The sequence below is a fragment of the Taudactylus pleione genome, unplaced genomic scaffold (genome assembly GCF_031769625.1).
Source record: "Taudactylus pleione unplaced genomic scaffold, aTauple2 ptg000179l, whole genome shotgun sequence".
In the NCBI taxonomy this organism is placed as follows: Eukaryota; Metazoa; Chordata; class Amphibia; order Anura; family Myobatrachidae; genus Taudactylus; species Taudactylus pleione.
Window position 1 is genome coordinate 24,206,331 of NW_028284581.1, and position 18,560 is coordinate 24,224,890.

The window sequence follows — 18,560 nt, forward strand, 5'->3', positions numbered from 1 at the left end:
TCAACTATAAACCAAAATGGGTGAATTAATCAACATCAACTATTACATGTAAACTCTGAAATGTGTCTTCTACAACAGTACAATCTTCACACCCCCAATTTATATACTAGATCAAATATTGTCAAACAGGTGATTATTTTCATGGACTACAGGTTAAATTAGGTTTACATAATTCTGCAATTTAAAGAATTTCAACATTAAAATACTGTATATAGAAAAAAAATACAAAAACCAATAAGACATTTGAAATTGGTTTTATTTGGAAAAACACAATGGAGACAGACTGAAAAAAATAGAAATATTCCATAAGGACATTTTATGAATATTAAATTATCCAACAAAGCATCATATCCTTATACAAGAGTAATAACAGCAATTTGAAGTGCAAATTATATATATAATGCTAAAAGCAGGTTGTATACCAACTAAAGCATATTGCCCAGGTTATCCCAATTAACTGCAAGAACAACTGTAATGAGTCTGCCCATCTGTGCAATCTTGTTGGTTCAAACAATAAGGATTAAAAAAATATATAGTACAGAATAGATACTTTAACAATAGTGGACTCTGTAGTAGCGGTGATTGCAAAGCTGGATTTCAATTGGGTATTACTCTTAATTTACCTCCTGACTGATCTAACTCCTGACAAGTTTTCATTATGGATTATCCCTTTTCTCTATTAGAACTTAACTGCAATAAAAAAATATTCAGCACACCAATTTAATGTAGCTATAAATTTATATTCTCCTTTCCATCCTACCATGACTTACAAAGAAAGCAAGTAGAAAAGTGATAATTCACTACCAATTTTATACATTTAAATTTCAGGTCGCTGAATATTTGCCTTTTCGCAAATTTAAATATTTGACTGTTGTGCAGTGGTAGCACATGAAGCGGGAACAAACGTGCTACGTAGTCAGTTAGTGTCCCCAGTAATGTAAATTAGTTGCAACATTCCTTAGAATGGATGAAATCAATGGGTGTTAGGAAAGTGTGAGCAGTATCTACTGATAAATATTATAGAGGCCGTAATAAAAAAAATATTGCAGGTGTCCATAAAAAAACAAATGGAATGTGACATGTTGCAGTTATATAATTTCTCCCAATACATTTAAGGTTTGATTATTTTAGACAAATGGCTGTTGCACATGCCGGAACAAATACCAGAGCAATCCTGGTGCTGTGACTGGTAAATGTACAGTGCTATCATTACTGCACTTTAGAAAATGCCCCAGAGGGTGAAAAGGAATTAAATTTTCGGGGATGAGGGGTCATAATGTTTGAATGTGCCCATTCCCGAGAATTATAGTAGCCCAATATCACTAATATTCCTACACAGTTCTATGAAGAACAGACCATTGGCAATGTCGGTGGTCGTAAACTAATGGGCATTCCGAACATTGCCGTGGCATTCCAACTGTACTTTGCCAACACTGCCAAAAAATAAACACCCCCCCATTAATATCTAACATAGTCAAAGTGGCTTTAGATATCACAAGTGCAAAATTAAATAGGAGCTGTATTTTGCCCTACGCGGCCCAAGTAGATTTATGGAACGCCCTTGTGTACCTAATGATTTATTCCCTCAAAATGCTGAAGACTCTACAGGTTTTCAGAACCATTAGCAGCGGACTGTGCAGGGATAGCTCTACTTTCCGGCATCCATACTTACCAACAGCTTTGCACCAATAAGCAAATCACTACATAATATCAGTAGAAGCTCTGAAGATATAGAAGTTAACAGAAATGCAATGTTCCAAGTACAGGAACAAACCTCCAAGGTGGTATTAAAACATGACAGTTTTCACAACTTTTAAATGATATTGCAGAAATAATGTTGTATAGTAATGAAGAGTAGCCCCTGGCAGTGCTATAACACTGCTTACCAATGTAATTGCTCAGACACTATTAGATTATTGTTCAGCTAGTGATTGTTTTCTGTGAAGAGTTCATGGCATATTTTTCTTTTTGTTCGCAAATTCTATTTTAAGGTTTTGCTGCAATGAAAGAGTTAAAACCACTTTTATATGTAAAAGCGAGAAAAAATATAATATTGTATATAAATCACTATATGAGTCTCATTAGCAGTTTTATGTAGTGGTTTTATGAATCAGGATGGTCTCATTGCTGTGTATTTGGCCTGACAGCTGTGTCTTCAGAACTGCACTCTGTGTAGACCACTAAGCCGTTTACCTCTTCCGATGAGTCATCTACAGTCATCTGTGCATCCACAATGGTTTCAGCATGCATGATGCCTGCAGACTCCTCTGTTTCTATTACTGTATGTGAGTAGATGTTGGATTCTTTCTCTCCTTGCAGTTCAGTCACAATGTAATGTGTCGTGCCTTCCTCAAAACTGTCATTGGCATTTTGAACCATGGCCCTGGCTAACTCTTCAGTGACAATGATTTGTGAAATTTCCCCATCATCACACTCAACTAAGCTCATTTGTTGCTCAGGTAGGCTTAGTGTATGGCTTTCTGTGTTGTGCATTATGAAACGAGGTCCTTCTCTGGAGACCATGTGCACAGTGCCCTCATCATTCACAATGACTTGAGTGACCCCCTCTTTAATCAGCTGATCAGCAGCAGCTGAGTCACAAACTGCAAACTGCAGGACGCCTTGGACCATCTTTTTGAATGCAGATTCCTGGGAAGTGACAAAACCTGAAGAATGCACGACCTGTCTAACAATTCCTTGCTGATCTTCATGAAACATCTGTATTTCTCCTCCATTGGTCTCAATACATTCCTCATCACTTGTCATCCTGACCAATGACTCTTCTATTGCTGGGTTTGCTTGATTATGTTGTCTATCTGCTGCATCTCCTGCATTTCCCAGCTCAGTTACAGCACAAAGCAGGGCATCTAGAGCAGAAGAGGAATCCGATGTGTGCACATTCTGCGATCTATCTAAAATATGCTGTGCCATCACTTGCTGGACAACATTACCACTGGAGTCAGTTACAGTCTCTATAGCAACCGATTCAGCAACATCTGTTTCTTCCATAGATCCTTCAACTACCACAACTTGTGTTGTTCCTTCTGATAACTGCTCGCCGAGAATTTCCCCAGGAATGATGCTGCCCATGTGAGCAGCTTGTTCAGTAGCTATGACTTGACCATCTTCAGTGATGTGCACCACTCTTGCTACCTGACCAGCCATAGCCAAGGTCTGGAGGGTAGCGGCTGCAGTCTCCTCCACAGAAGTATCAATAGTAAAATTACCATCATATTCATCAGAAAATCCCTGAATGATAATGACCTGTTGCACATGTTCAGTTGATTGGGGTGGTTTTCTGGTGCTTCGGATATTTTCTTTAGCAGAAGGTGGCTCTGAAATTGCAGATGCAGTGAATGGGCTATCAGTTTCCACAAAGTTTGCACCTTGTCCTTTCAGTCGACATTCAAAAGATTTTGAAACAATACCTATAAAAATAAAATGAATAAATTACAGATAACTATCAAAACACATACACTAAACACAAATTACATTCTAAAAGGAGATTAAAACATATATATATTAAAAAAAAGGAAAAAGCACTAATCCACGGCACTCACCATTCCTAGTTTTGGGGTGCAACATGGTATGTGACCACATTGTTTAAACAGAAATCACAGGGGCTCTGCACTCACCATAATAACCAATGCATTGATCAATTCATGAACCAAAACACCACTGTTTATTATGTTTATTATTATTGGTTATTATGGTGAGTGCAGAGCCCCTGTGATTTCTATATATATATATATATATATATATATACATACACACACTGTATATATATATATATATATATATATATAGCAGTTTTTAATTTACTAAATTTGTGTATATATATATATATATAATGTATATATATATATATATATATACATACACACACACACACACACACACACACAGGTATACGCACAAATGTTAGTAAATTAAAAACTGCTAGTAATAAAATATGTATCCTTGTTAGGGTTATGCCCTAATCTCACATTGTGCAGTACATGGGAATCCATATGGCAACGATAAAAAATCTGCGCTAATGCCATAGAGGTTGCGTTAATGCCATAAAGGTTGTGCCAATCAGACATTTTCTTGTTATGCACATAGCACAATAGTTGCAGGCAAAATATATTTCTATAAAATTAAATTATAGCATGCTAATTAATAATGAAAAAGTTGAATAAAAATCCCAAACAAACAAAAAAAAATACAGCATACTACAAAATCAGAAAATTGAGCGATTACTAATTATTGTACAGGAATAAATGACACTTTCAATAAATGACATACAAATGATTATGGTAGTTTGTCAAATTGATTATTACAATTATTTGTAAAATTTATGGATAGGCTAGCCAATGCATAACTTCATTTAAAGCATACTTGTATTATTGTTTTTACAACTATAGAGCATTTGTACTAATGAGCAGCTGATTAAATGTTACCTAGCCTGTGAAACCATATTGCAGTATAGCAAGCTGCAATTCCTGTTACTTGTAACAGGTACACGAATCAAAGCAGATGTTATAACCAATTTTTTTCATTTCTATCTTTCTGGCCAACGGAGCTCTGTGAGTGGCTGTCAGGGGAAAAGGCAGAGGAAAATTAACATTTTCAAAGCATTAAACAGTTCCTAGGTAATATTATACAATGAGTCTGGCACAACGCTGTTGAATTAATTTTTGGCAGAGCTTGTACTGCAGTGGCACGCACTGTGGTATCAGTATTTTCCAATGGCAATTTGCGTCTCGTTCTGGAGCAGGTGAGAGTGGAAAAATATTACAAGTATGATAAAAGGAATAAGCCAAATGGTCTGACAGAAGACACCGGAAAATGGGTGGTTTCTCATCAGGTATTATTTTTGGGTAGCTCAATCATATACTTGGCATGTCAACTCTATATATACAGACACATTCTATTTCCGTTCTATGCTCTTTATGTCTGTTCCAAACATGTGGTAGTGTCATAGTATGTTACCGTCAGCTTTGAATCTACATGTTTAAGAGCTGTGTAACTGTTACATGTGAATGAGAAAGTATTAGTTATAAAGAGCAAAGTCATAATGCAATCTTGCATGTATAAAATTGCATCAGACGCAGTGTTCCAGTGATGCAGTCACCATATTATTCTTTGTATTGTCATCCTGAGAAATCTGCCATATCACATTGTATTTGTAAGTTCACATTTCACAGAATGAATAGTCTATGGGCGTAAGCACCTCCTGTGATGTCCAGCTGCCCAGATCATGGTAGACTACAGTACCTTACCTTTCCCTGCGCTACTCTATGGGGTTTGAGGGAAAATTAGTGATGTTGGTGTTTACAAAGAACCGATGCTTCACAGACATCGCCAGCAATTGAATATCACTGAAGCTAGGTGGTGTTGGTGAGCTACTGAATCTGAATTATTTCTCACTTATATATATATATATATCTCCCCATGTGGATGAAGTCTAAGGTGGTGTGCAAATACACAGCTGGACAAGATTAACGTTTCACTGAATCAGTAGGTGAAAAATAGCATTAAACTTACATACTTTTTATTTTACTCTGTTAAATTTATCAATTAGTAACTGCACGTAATATGGGCCAGATTCAGCATCGTACACTATTCCGATGTTTATGGAGTTGAGCATTTATCAGTAAACTGTGCGTGCATCTAAGTCGCAATGCGCATGCATCAAGGACCATTACCTTAGTTACTTGCAGCGAATATTTACTCGCAGTGTGATTGACAGTCAGAGAACATTTGGGGGAGGTAACGGGGAGTGGCGGTAAAGAACGCAGACATGTCACAATCATTTCAGGGGCGTGTCACACCCTGCAACTGCGATCCCGTAGTCTTAATTCTCACAGCCATACTGCGGGACCATAGGCTCACTCAGGACTGCGACAATAGAATGATCTGCTTGGATTTGCAAAGCCGTAAGTCAAGATTAAACATTCTCTGTATTCCATGTGCCCAAACAGAAGTGCCAAGTTTTAGTATTAAAAGAAAAAAGTTACCATGAAAACAATAGAAAAGAGTAATGTAGATAATATAAATATGTAATAGTAATACTAGCAGTTTAAGGCATGTCTTATAAGGATCACAGTCCGCCCATGCTTCTTCCCATCTGTTACACTTACCTTGTAGCAGGTTCTACAGTACTCTCAGCTATCATGCTTCTGTCTCCAGTGGTGGGAGCTGTTCAGTGCAGTGGGGTGGGGGGAGGGGTGGGCGGGCGCTGCTAACTCCCCCTGTGCATTAGAGCCATCCTCAATTATTATATATAATAATAATGAAACCCATAATGCCAAGCTAAAGTATTCATTTTGAGTAAGCTATATGAAAAATCCTATTTGCCAATATAAAATGTTGCTCACCTCTGGACAACCCCTGCTATTTGGGGGCATTTGTTTCAGTAACACCTGGGTTCCCCCGATGGCTTCCCATCACTACCTGACTGTAGCCCTGCCCCAAAAGCAACATCTGCAGTGTGCTAACTCTGCTATGGCTGACAGCTCTCTCCTCTCCTCCAGCTGAGAACATGGCACATGCAATCCCCAAATACCAGAAGTTATCCAAAGGTGTGCAAGTACTGTAGTAAAAATAATAAGGACAATATTTAAAGTAACACCTTTTATATTCCAATATAAGTAATATGGGAATTTCGAAAAAGAAGGTCTCCCCAAGAGATCATCAAAAAAACCATAGAAGGCTTAGAGTCTGGAGCAGTTGCACCCCGCTCTTCTTAGTATTGTTCCCCAGTCATTCCGATTAAAACAGCCCAAATAAAAGCAACTCAAGCTGTGCTTTATCCCTGCTGGACTTGCTCTACAAGGATCCTGAAAATGTCATTCACATCTTTAATTATTGCTATTTATCCAGCAATGACAGGTTACTTTTGGCATTGTGCAGCTGCTGAAGTCTTTGACATTTAAAAAACAAGCGTTTATTAAAAAGGAAACTACTTTTAAAGTCTGATATCTCATAATTTTTACATTCAAATGACAGTATGTAAATAAATACATGTCCAAAAAGACCCTTTACGTAGCTACAGCTGGTAAAACGAGTGAATGAAAATGCTCATTGATTTAAGAATTGCCTGCCTCATATTATCTAGTGGTTACACATAGTCAGACACTACAGGAAAAAGACAATTGTCCCAATATTTCTCCCTATAATGAATCACTAATCATTTCTTACTCCCAGAGAGTGGGAATTTATTTCACCAAATACTGTAAAGGTATGTTATTAAATTAATGAATATATAAGGTAAAATTGTTCAAAAATAGTAAGTAGTATCAATAACGATCTATAATGCAGAGTTATTATCTGACATTTTATACCAATAATGTCATGTAAGAGTCAGTAGCTGCAGTGCGATGTGCATAGTATCTCCTGGGTGCAGCATTACCTACTTCTTATCTAGCAGCTCCAATAATTATCCTATTCTGAACAGCTTACTTACTTACTTAATCTATTTGAATCTGAAGATGAGTTAAGCTACTGCCAGGCCATTAAAGTAAACTACGTGGGTAAATACTCCTGTCACCGAGGGGTGTGATGAAGCTTAACTACTCCAACATCTTAACCTCGGCTTCGCGCAGCCCGAGCTATTCCATCACAGTTCATAAATGTGATTGCAGGTCCATCTTTTGATTCAGCAATTTAATAACTCCAAGTGCTGTCAGTATTGCTTTGAAAAATTGCTTCTATAAACCAGAACAGCCTCAATCAGATTGCATAGGATTTGCCCACTGAAGAATCTTCAATGACAACTGAATTAATGCTGAAAAGTGAAAAGGTTCCAAGTGTCATTTAAAAGAAAGTCTATACTACAAGTTTCCATCTTAGCTGCAATGTTATTATGAAGCCTGTAATGGAATCAATGGAAGGTAAACTAGAAATTGCACTTTGCATAATTGTGTAAAACAATCACAAAGTAACAGGACATAAATAAAAACTTGGCAAAATACTGTTTTTGTTTTTGTGGCAGTGACATCTCCATGAAATAACAGCTACTAAGAATGACACCTGGCTCATTGCACAATATGTATGCGCTATATAAAAAAAGGATACTAAAGAGAATAGTAACAGACAAGTGTACTCCGATACATGTAGAGTAGGAGTCGTATTATCATCCAACAAATGGGATGTATAGGTTTAATATATAGGACGGACTGCACTTACCCCACCCACTTTCATCTACTTCAGTGATATGGTAAGGCGGTCAGACAAGGACTACCAGACCGCCACGCCACATCTCAGGAACATGGGGTTGTGGCCACACTAGGAAGGGGCACGGCCCCAGTTTCAGCATTCTGGTTGCTTCCCTGCACTCCTGGAGATGACGGGCTCCCCTCAGAGACTCTCCCCGCACTGCCGGCTCATCCTCAGTGACAGAGAGCCGGGTGCTGCACAGTAACATCACAGTGTAGTGCCCTGCTCCAGGTCTGTGAGAAGGAAGCGGCATTTTAGTTTCACCCCATGAAGGGAAATGTATAGATTTAAATAACTATACCTGCCTACTCTTTCGAAATGGCTAGTGGGCGGGCCAGGGGGTCCGATGACGCGATTTCCGCTGGAGTGCGCCATTATAGCCTCATCACCCATTATACAATGCCTGTTTTCTCTGCACTGTATAGCGGGGGCGGGGCCACGATGACGCAATTGTGCCACTGCAACCCCTACACTGCCCACCTCTCCGGCTGCCACGCCCTCTCTGTGCCGACCTGGCTGCCCCCTCCCGGAGGGGGCAGCAAAGTTGGTAAGTATACTTGTGAGCTGTGTAGGTCCTAATGCTCCATTCTATGCCATAAAAAGAGACCTCACAAACGTGAACAATTTGCAACAATTTTCAACAAACTTAAATAACCGTAACCACTTCCTATCCATCCTATAGCGCACAGGGGTACAGAGATGTTTGCTTTGTAGCAGTATAATTGTTACTGCACTGGAGATGCTACAGAAACCAGACAGCATCATATTGACAGAAAGACAGAGACATTTAGAAATTTACAAACACATTATAATTAATTTTTCTGCAATAGATCGTAATGTTAAATCCTGGTTTTAAGACTTTTGAGCATATGAGTGATATGCAGGTTACACACATGAAATAAAAAACCCCAAAACAATTAAATAAAATCCTAGAGATTTGTACAGGGAAACACTGTCTTGTCACATTGACGGGATGGCACAACCTCACTTGGTATAGACAGATTTATGGTAATTGTCCTGAAACTAAAGTTCTGTGTTTCTCTTGAGCTCTAAGTGATTGTGAAGCGACAGTTTTAATTCAGACCAACTACTAAAGAGGTGTTTCATTTCGAGGGATGCAAAGAACAGAGAGCTGGTTCCCTTCCAAGAAATCTGTCTCTTTTGCAGAACTGTTATTTATCAACTATAGTCTTTAGTGAATATTTTAACCCTCCTCGCCCTCACCTACAAATGTCATGATTTTTAAACATGAAGTTCAAATTTGCATTTTCTTTCCATCTCTTCCTAAATATGGCTCAAGCATATTGTGCCAGGTTGAATGAAATTAAACTGCAGTTTAATATCTCTCCCCCCCTTTTCTCTTTAAAACTCTGGTTCATTTTTTTGGTTTATGTAGAAGGGGGAGAGTAGCGTGTACCTGGCAACGCTGTGTGTTGTTCTTTATTCACTGTCATTATTTTTCTTCCCCTAAGACAGAATTTACGGAATAAATACTTTATGCTTTTGTTAAGCGCACATTTAATTAAAATGTACAGAATTTGTGCAGTAAATGCGAATGAAACAAATAAAACAAGGGCCCCCCTCTCTCGAAGGCATACGTTGTGAATGAAAAATGTCATTACATGCTAAAAAATTTTGCAGTAAACAGGGTCTACAGAGAGAGGTTTCCCTTGTAATGACATCCATAAAATACACAAATGGCACTTTTAGTACCATCCTGAATATGGCATTTTCTGTGCTCTACACACAATCTAAATGGTTTGATCATAGAGCATAATACTCCATTGGGTTTATAGAACAATCAATGTTCCATAAAATGATGTATTTATCCAATAGTAGGCTCAGCAGCTAGTGGTGTATGACATTGTAGGGCACTGACGTTGTACTATTCTGCAGCACACATGCTGGTTGTAAAACTTACCTAACACTACTTCACCAACTTCATCTCATCTGTGTCAAGCAATTTGTTGAAGCTTCAGCTTAGTTTAAAAAAAAAAAGTGACTTGTAATAAAAATTCATGGAATTTTCAGGAGAAGAAACTAGTGACAGAAGAAAGGTCACATTGTGTCTGCACTAAAGAGGTCAGGAGTCGCTCGCTGTCCTAAAACAGAAAGTAGATTTCATGCATCGCATAGCAGATAAATATGACATTAAAGGGGCTTGATTTTAAAAGAAAAGCTTAATCTTGGAGGAAAGTCTACTACTCTGTTAACCTTCCCGTCTCTAATCTGACTGGAAATGAGTGTTCTGGACAAGCATTTTAAGGACCATAAATTAAACAGCTCTTTATTTCTGCTCTGTAAGAGGGCGATGCAGCATTATGTCCTTATAATATAGAAAGCGCACTTCTAGCGTAAAACGATATACGGTCATGCATAGAGAAAAAACCTGCTTTGTCAGTTATAACTTATTTGGTTGTATAATACCCTGCACAAGTGTACACACAAATACAGCTGTGTTTCCATGATGCACAGCAATGATAGTCACACAGAAAATCAGCTTTGTTGAATGCTGTAAGCTGCATACAGTATTCCCTATTTTAGGTAAGGAGAGAACTCAATATTCTGAATTATTGATCAAAAGAAGTTACCTCAGGAAGGGTGATATGGGGTTGATTTTTAGTGTCAGTGTGGCTAGCTCTTCGTGACACACGCTCCTGCAGGAAGCCGTCTCATTTCACTTCAGGAACTTCTAATCAAAACAGTTTTTCTAGCCAAAATAAATATAAAAATAAATCCGCAAAGCTGTGCAACTTTTAATGTGAAATTATGTCAAATCATTTCTTCAAAAGTGACAGGTCCTCTTTCAAGTTCTGTAGGGTAGCTGGGTCACTGTGTAAAGCCGTGACAAACGGTGCTGGGATATATAAATAATGGCTGACAGTACAACCTTTCCTTTTTGATTATTTCATATTTCTAACAGTGTGATCCGCCTACGACAAATGTCATTTTGAACCAACTAGTTTAATTATTAAATACAGAAAAAGTATGCAAATTGCAGACCAAACATTGCCTAGGCCTACACACTGCGCAAGCTTTACATAATCAGACCCTGCAGCCTGTACAGTGCAGGTCTGGAATATACCTAGACTTGCATTTCTCTCTTGGAAATATATTTAGTCAGATTACTGAATCTCTGCTGGATTAGGGCAGTGAGGAGTGGGGATTTTTTTATGCAGCAGTTTAGGTAAACTGATAAACTCTTAAAATGTTATTGTAACTATGCGAGAGGAGATAACTCAATTGGAAACATTACGGCAGATGCATGTAAATGATGAGGAAACTTGCAAACTTTACACAGGAAAACAATAAAAATACTTTTGGCTATAATGGAATTTTAACAAAAAGAATCCAAGTAGCCAAAGATGTAAAATAAAGTAACTGCACCATTTTATAAGTGATCAAGAACTATTTATGTAGCAAAATACCTGTACCTGAAAAAGGTGTTTATCAAACAAAACTAAACTTGATCAGATCTGAAACCTTATCATGTGACAACGTTACTGTACATAGCTAAATTGAATGATTTGTAAAAATGTATTATCACCCAAAAAATCTTTCAATAATAAAAATAACCAAACCCTCTAATACTTTTTGTAGGAGTATTGTCTACATTGCACCCCACTCTGTTGTTACTGTCAAATGCAAAAAAGCTACTTAAAAACAGCACAAAGGCGCCATTAAAATCAAATTTACAGTAAACAGAACCTGCAGCTGGGGTAAAACACTAACTGTTAGTATTTAATTATCAGCTAAGATTTCAGAGGTCTAACATCTGCTCAGAGCCAAATGACAGCAGATGCCTGTGTACACTTAAAGCAGTGTGTGTTTATTCTATAAATATTAATATGAAATCATATGCAGTGTGCTCGTCAGGAGCATTGTGCTATTAAGCTGGTCATGTCCGTCAAAGGGGCCGAATTTCTTTCTTGTGGCAAATTTCTACGGGGTCGACCTTTTCAAAAGGATGAAATCCAAAGACAGCATAAATATTTGAGCCTGTAAATTGAAAATGTTTTGAGCTCTCTAGCAGAGGTCACTTGCTGCCAAGACTCTGCTGGTAACTGCTAACAAAAACATCAGCACAGTAACCAGTCCCATCTAACTTCAAGGACAAGACTACAGGGACTTTTCACAGTCTCTTTGGGTACAAATTTTCTAATCCTCAGAAAGAAATAAGCTTGACACTCATTGTCAAAGGACCAGCACAAGTCAATTAGCCTTACAACATTTAAGGAGACACAAATACGTACAAGATACAGTACTCAAGTGGATAAATGAAAATATGTTATGCTCCTGTCCATCCAGTATATTTACATATCCATGATTGTTTTTCTTTTAGGTAATTATACAGTATGTACTGACCAATTCACCTGCAGAACTCTAATGTATCACTCATTTAAACTGTGAAAAGCCCCCTAATTGGATTTATTTTAAGCCCCTACTTCAACAAGTGTGGTACGTAACACCTTCATATCTGGAAAGTTTTTCAACCCCGTGACCAGATCCATTCTATGTTTTGGCGAGACGACAGTTTAACAAGGAAAATGTTTTTCATTTCTAGTGTACAGTAAGTTTTATAGGTTATATCTGGAGAGATAGAGCTTTGCATTGGAATATAATGCATATGGTTTATTATATGGGGCTTAGATGGATAAAAACTGAAAGAAAAAAGGGAGAACAAACTTTTTCAGTATTTTCCCCATAGTGTAACCCCAGTAAAGGTGCATACACACGTAACGATTTTGTTACCAACGATTTTCTGTCAGATTTTTTTAAAGTGTAATGAACGATTTTTTGAACTACAAACGATTTTTGTAACTTCCCTTAATAAAAATCGTTCAGTTGGTCAGTCAGAATGAACTACAAACTACAAACGGGAACGCGCATGAACGATAATCGTTCATCGTTATAACTCAGAAACTGAACGATTTTTTCAATGATTAAACGATAACGACGTCATTATAGTAAAATCGTTCAAAAAATCGTTACGTGTGTATGCACTTTTGCACCAATATTTAATCCCCTAGTTTGCGCAGCATTGTAATAACAAACAACAGTACTTATACAAGGCCTGACATACTTATTGGGCCTAGAAACAATTTGGAAATGTAAGATTTTTCCATAATGGGCACCAATGTGCAGCATTTCTAAGATGGGACAAATAGGAGGGTTTTGGGTTGTGAAGACACAATTTGGAGGCCAATTTTGGCTGCTCTGGAAATGACTGTTAATATTAATTGAACAGGTGTATTACAGATAGGGTCTGTGGCCTTATGCTAAGTATTCACACCACTTCATGCGTATAGTCTCATCATCCACTGTTTTTCCAATATTAACATCATCATTAGAATCGGCACTTACACCTACCCCAAGCAAAAGATCTGTCAGAAACAGATCCTTCGTCTTCTGCTGGACTCATAGCACAGAAGTATGGCTACATGCTCACAACACTTCCGCTAAATGGATATCTTGCATGTGCTCACAAGGAACACCTAGGAATGCCCATTTCATAGACAAAGAGAGCCGGCCATCCATATGTATATGCAGGCGCATGCTAAAAATATATACGCTAAAAATTGCTAGATTTATTTATTTATGGTCTCATGGCCCAGAGTGCGTGTCATACAAAACATATATGATGTGTATTCATCATGCTTGGGAGGAAGGTTTGTGAGGTGCTAGTACTTTTTAGTTTTTACATGTATTTTTTTTTAAAAAGAATAAAATACTTTTTACAAATATTATTGTTACTTCTGAAGATTTTTTTTTTTGCAGTCTGGTAGATCACTCAGCACATAAGATTTGGTACATTCTGGACCCAATTGGAACTTGTATATTAAGTTAATATTGGATCCAGTAGTGTTATAAGGATAAGAGATCTGGCCATGAGCACAGTTACACTGCCACACCACATTGCCAGGCATTCCTCCATCATTGGGTGCTATTTATCTTTGTTCATTTTATTGTTTATTTTTGCCCCCACCCGCACAAATTATTTTGTGCTGCACCTACTCATCATTTAGGCAGCTCCTTGTCCTTGCTTTCTTACTACATTATCCCAGCAGTTGGAGAGCATACAGGATTTTCACATGTGCAATGACATCACTGCACACAGGTCCCAGAAGTGAGGAGAATGTAAATGTAGTCTATGTTGAATAGATGTAGACTTGGACTATCATAGTATTGTCTTCCTCAAGATAATGTAATGAAGAGCACAATGAGTGGGTGCTGGAATAAGAAAAGGAAGGCAGCACTAAGGAGATACAAGGAGGCAGGAGATAAACAAAAGCTATGTAGTGGACAAGTGATGAGATTAGCAGGGAGATAACAATATAGGGTAGAGAAGAGGTAATGAGAATCCAACAAGGTATGGCACAGACTAGGGGGCATAGGGCTAGTATAGAAATTCAGAAGTCAAATAGGCAAAGCACTAATGGAGTCAAAATGTAAACATTAAAACACTAGACAGGGAATGCAGTAGACACAAGAGAAATTGTGGAGATAAAGATAAAGGGAAATATTAGGCAAAGTGGCTGGAGAGACATGGATGTGCTCATATAAAAGTGAGGAAACAGATGGGCCTTCATGTAAGTGGGCATACCCCCTAAATGTCTTGATTTAGTTGGAACAGGGTTGATTTGAGGGCTCTGTCCAACTTTGTTCTGCAGGTGGAAATTTTGGGAGGTAAGGAAGTACTGTATTGTAGATGGGACTAAGGAGCGCCTAGCACTGAAAAAGTATCCCCATGCCCCTATAGTGTCATGGTTATGTCCCCTGTCAAGATTTCCATTATTCCAAAGTTGGGAGGTATAAGATGGCGAAGTGACGGTTGGGCAGACATAAGGACATAGACATGAGGCAAGACATAAATATAAGAAAAAGTGCAAATAAGATAAAGATACGTTTAAAGCATATTATAAACACCATTCATCACTAACTTAATTATGATGAATTGCATTTTATTGCCTAACAGATTTGATACATGCACTAGAATTTATAGCCTAGTTACATCAACTACAGGTGGACAGAAAGTGTGGAGTCCCCCAGCAAAAGCCACAACCAGCACCAAGTCACACTATAAAAGGGAAAACTGCTGAGTGGGGTTTCCTGTCATAATGTGACCAGGCCCCAGCCTGTTGAGCATTTGGCTGAATTCCCTAGGGAAATCAGGTCTGTATGACCAGGAAGACATGGAAGTGATCCCTCTACCTATTTTTTGTGTCAGGAAAAAAATTACACAAAAGTGTCAACATGTGTCTATAAGAACAAAAGCTATGGACCCCCGAGGAGTGGCCAGGTATTAGAACCAAAATTGCTAAAAGTTCAATCTGAATGAAAGAAAATTCTTATAAACTATATTATCGGTAGTACTTAGGCCCTGATTCAGCAAGAAAAGCAACTGCAAAGCTGCACGAAGGCAGCTTTGCAATTGCGTCCTTGCAATAATGCAAATGCAGCAGGTGGTGTATGACACCACCTGCTGCATTTGTGATCCCAGCACTGTGATGGAGGTCGCAGTGCTGGGATCACCATCACGACCATCGGTGGTCGCTATGGTGGATGGCGCCGGTCGGCCGGCCAGCTGAGTAAGCCTCAACTTACTCAGGCTGGCCGGCTTGCGAGCCCAGGATACTGTGTTGATCAACGCAGATCCTCGGCTGGCCACTCCCGGAAAACGGGGTGGATATGCCCCCGTTTCCAGGAATGGCACCCGCCCCCACACCGTCCCTTAAATGCCTCTGCCTATCAATCAGGCAGAGGCATTCAAGGGCTAGCGTGCGTGTTAGCAGGACCCATTCTGCACACTCGCAAAATGGGTCCTGCGCATGCGCAGATTCCCGGTTATCAGGAATCTGCGTTCAGCTGTGCACTGCTGAATTAGCCCCTTAGTTCCTAATCATTTATATTCAATATATCCTACTTCCTCTGAACTTTGTTGGAGACTGTGCGGACGACTGGGAACCCTGCTGCATAGTTGGTGGTCGTGCCCTCATGTTCAAAAATATTGGCTAGATATTCACAAATTGATTAGGGATGTAGTTCGTATTCAAATTCCAAATACTCCTTTATATACCCTTCTTTCTCGCCCTATCCCGAGTACTGCACGCGCTCAACATAAGTTAATTAAACACATTTTGAAAACGGCTAAATGTATGACAACAGCTCAATGGAAATCGACTACACTCCCCTCTCTGGTTGCTACTACTAATGGTCCACCTACAGAATGGAATGCATGTCCCCAACCATGCATGATACCACCTACAGAGCTTCCCGGGTCCGAGTGCAACTATACCCTCCCATATGGGTCCCTTGAGTCCTGCTGCCCGATGGCTTCTATGGAGCAATGCACCCACCAGTATATTCAGCCTGGGTGAAGTGACTGGTTGAAAGTGGGCATCAAATATTGCTCCCTAAGGATGGTCTGCCTGTCCACCTAGTGTCCAGGGGCTTCTCTTTTAGAATCCGCATCAGGAATGCCAGCATCTGATGGCAGTGGTAAGCAGCAGACATTGAATCATATCACCTCTGCTTGCCCTTGTGTTACAGCCAGTAGCTGGTCATGATTCCTAGCCTTCTCAGCCTAACAGCTCTCATCCTGTAATATATTTGTGATCCTCCCTGTCCACCTACTATGGGTCTGTAAATCCATGACATTTTCCTGGCCTATGGATGGCAGTTCCATTATATACCTGCTTCGTAAAGTGATTATGCAGTTCCACCTGTGACTTATTGTACTACCACCCACATAGTTCCACTATTGTTTGTGGCTCTCTGTATACTTTCCACACTACCGACCCCCCACTCCAACAAGTTCTTTCTACGCTCCATTTTGTAAGCTCTTTTGCTTTACATGAATTGCTATCATGACTTAGAAAAAGCAGATGAGGCTCCCTAATTCTATACGTTTCCCACCCACACCAGTCCCCAAACCTACTTCCCATAATGCCACCAACACTGGTTTCACATTTATGTATGCTACAGCTGTCTCCCAGGGGATGCTTACCCCTTCTGTCCTGGGCCTCTAAAAGAGTCTAACAGTGCAAATTATGTTCCAGATGTTTACTGGCTTTCAGGCAGATCTACCATCAGAAATGAAGTTGTCTATTCAATTGCTTAGTACAGAGGTTACAGGGATCCATGACTACATGGACCATCTGGAAGTTAAGATGTAGTAAATAATAGCGTCTCATAAACTGCTTATGGCCCACGATGACCTCCAGTCTGAAGTTACTTTTCTTCAAGACAATGAGGTGGATCTCTCAGTACGATCATAGCCAAGGTTCAGTATACCTTTGAGATGGAGATGTTGGGAATTCCATATTCAACCACAGCTTCATCTGCATTAGTCAAATGGTTTTAGTGGCATGAGTTCATAACAGATGGAGAGGGAGTTGACTTGCTTTTAGCTCTTCCCTCTATATCTAGGTGAGGTTGTGGAAGACAGTTTCATGTCACAGGTCATACACCATGGCAAGACTGAGCACAGCAACAAGACACAAGGTAGTTATACTGCATCAGCAAGATCTCTCCTCTGATGATGGAAGTTGCTACTTGTGTCCTCATGCCGCTCTCCCAGCATAATGCCATGAATTGGAACATTACACAAAAATGGGTGGTGCTACAATGACACACCTTCCAGCTGAATCTCCCTTTCCCAGAGGACTGTATTATTAAGACAAAAAGTCTGGTACCAGTAAAGTTCTTTCATTTAGATTTTGTGTGAGGATACTTTTTCCTGTATTACTTTTTTGATGTGTGTCATACTAAGGCATGCTGTAGAGTCTTTCATGCTTACATTATTTGAGTTTATGTAAGAACCCAATCTGGGTCCCACTGGTTCCTGCCACAAGCTGACGCACTGCGAATGCTGTGCAAAGTGAACGCTGGGCGAGCGTTTGCTGAAACTCCTCCTACCTCCTGTCCATCATTCTGGGGTCAATCCGGATTGGCTCCTGCATCCATGTCCTTCTGCTGTGAACACTGCCCCAATGGTGGCGATAGCGTTTCACGTGTTTCCTGTTCTGGCATTGTCTCCTGTAATCCAGTCGAGTATCCAGCCCTCCTGTCTGTCCTGTATACCTGCTGTTTGTGTCATCTGAGCGGCACGGGTCGCATGCCATCTACCTACTGTTTGTGTCAACCAGGCGGCATGGTCCGCGCTCCAGTGCCCTCAGTATACAGACCAGTATACTCGCGCTTGTATCAACCCGGCGGCACGGGCTGCACTCCAGCGTCAGCTGCTTGTGTCAACCCGGAGGCATAGGCCACACTCCAGCGTCCTCAGTACACAAGTCAGCGTGCTCACACTTGTGTCAACCCGGCGGCACAGGCTGCACTCAGTGTCAGCTGCTAGT

General features: G+C 39.6%; 1 protein-coding gene across 1 annotated transcript in view; it reads right to left on the reverse strand.

The window, feature by feature from the left end:
• Positions 1-249: 249 nt before the first annotated feature.
• The window catches only part of ZNF407 (zinc finger protein 407), a 626,800-nt gene continuing 608,489 nt past the window's right edge, over positions 250-18,560 (reverse strand). The window contains exon 9 of the mRNA XM_088475920.1: positions 250-3,428. Coding sequence (XP_088332046.1) covers positions 2,122-3,428 — 1,307 coding nt within the window. The 3' untranslated portion in view covers positions 250-2,121. The remainder of the gene's footprint in view (positions 3,429-18,560) is intronic.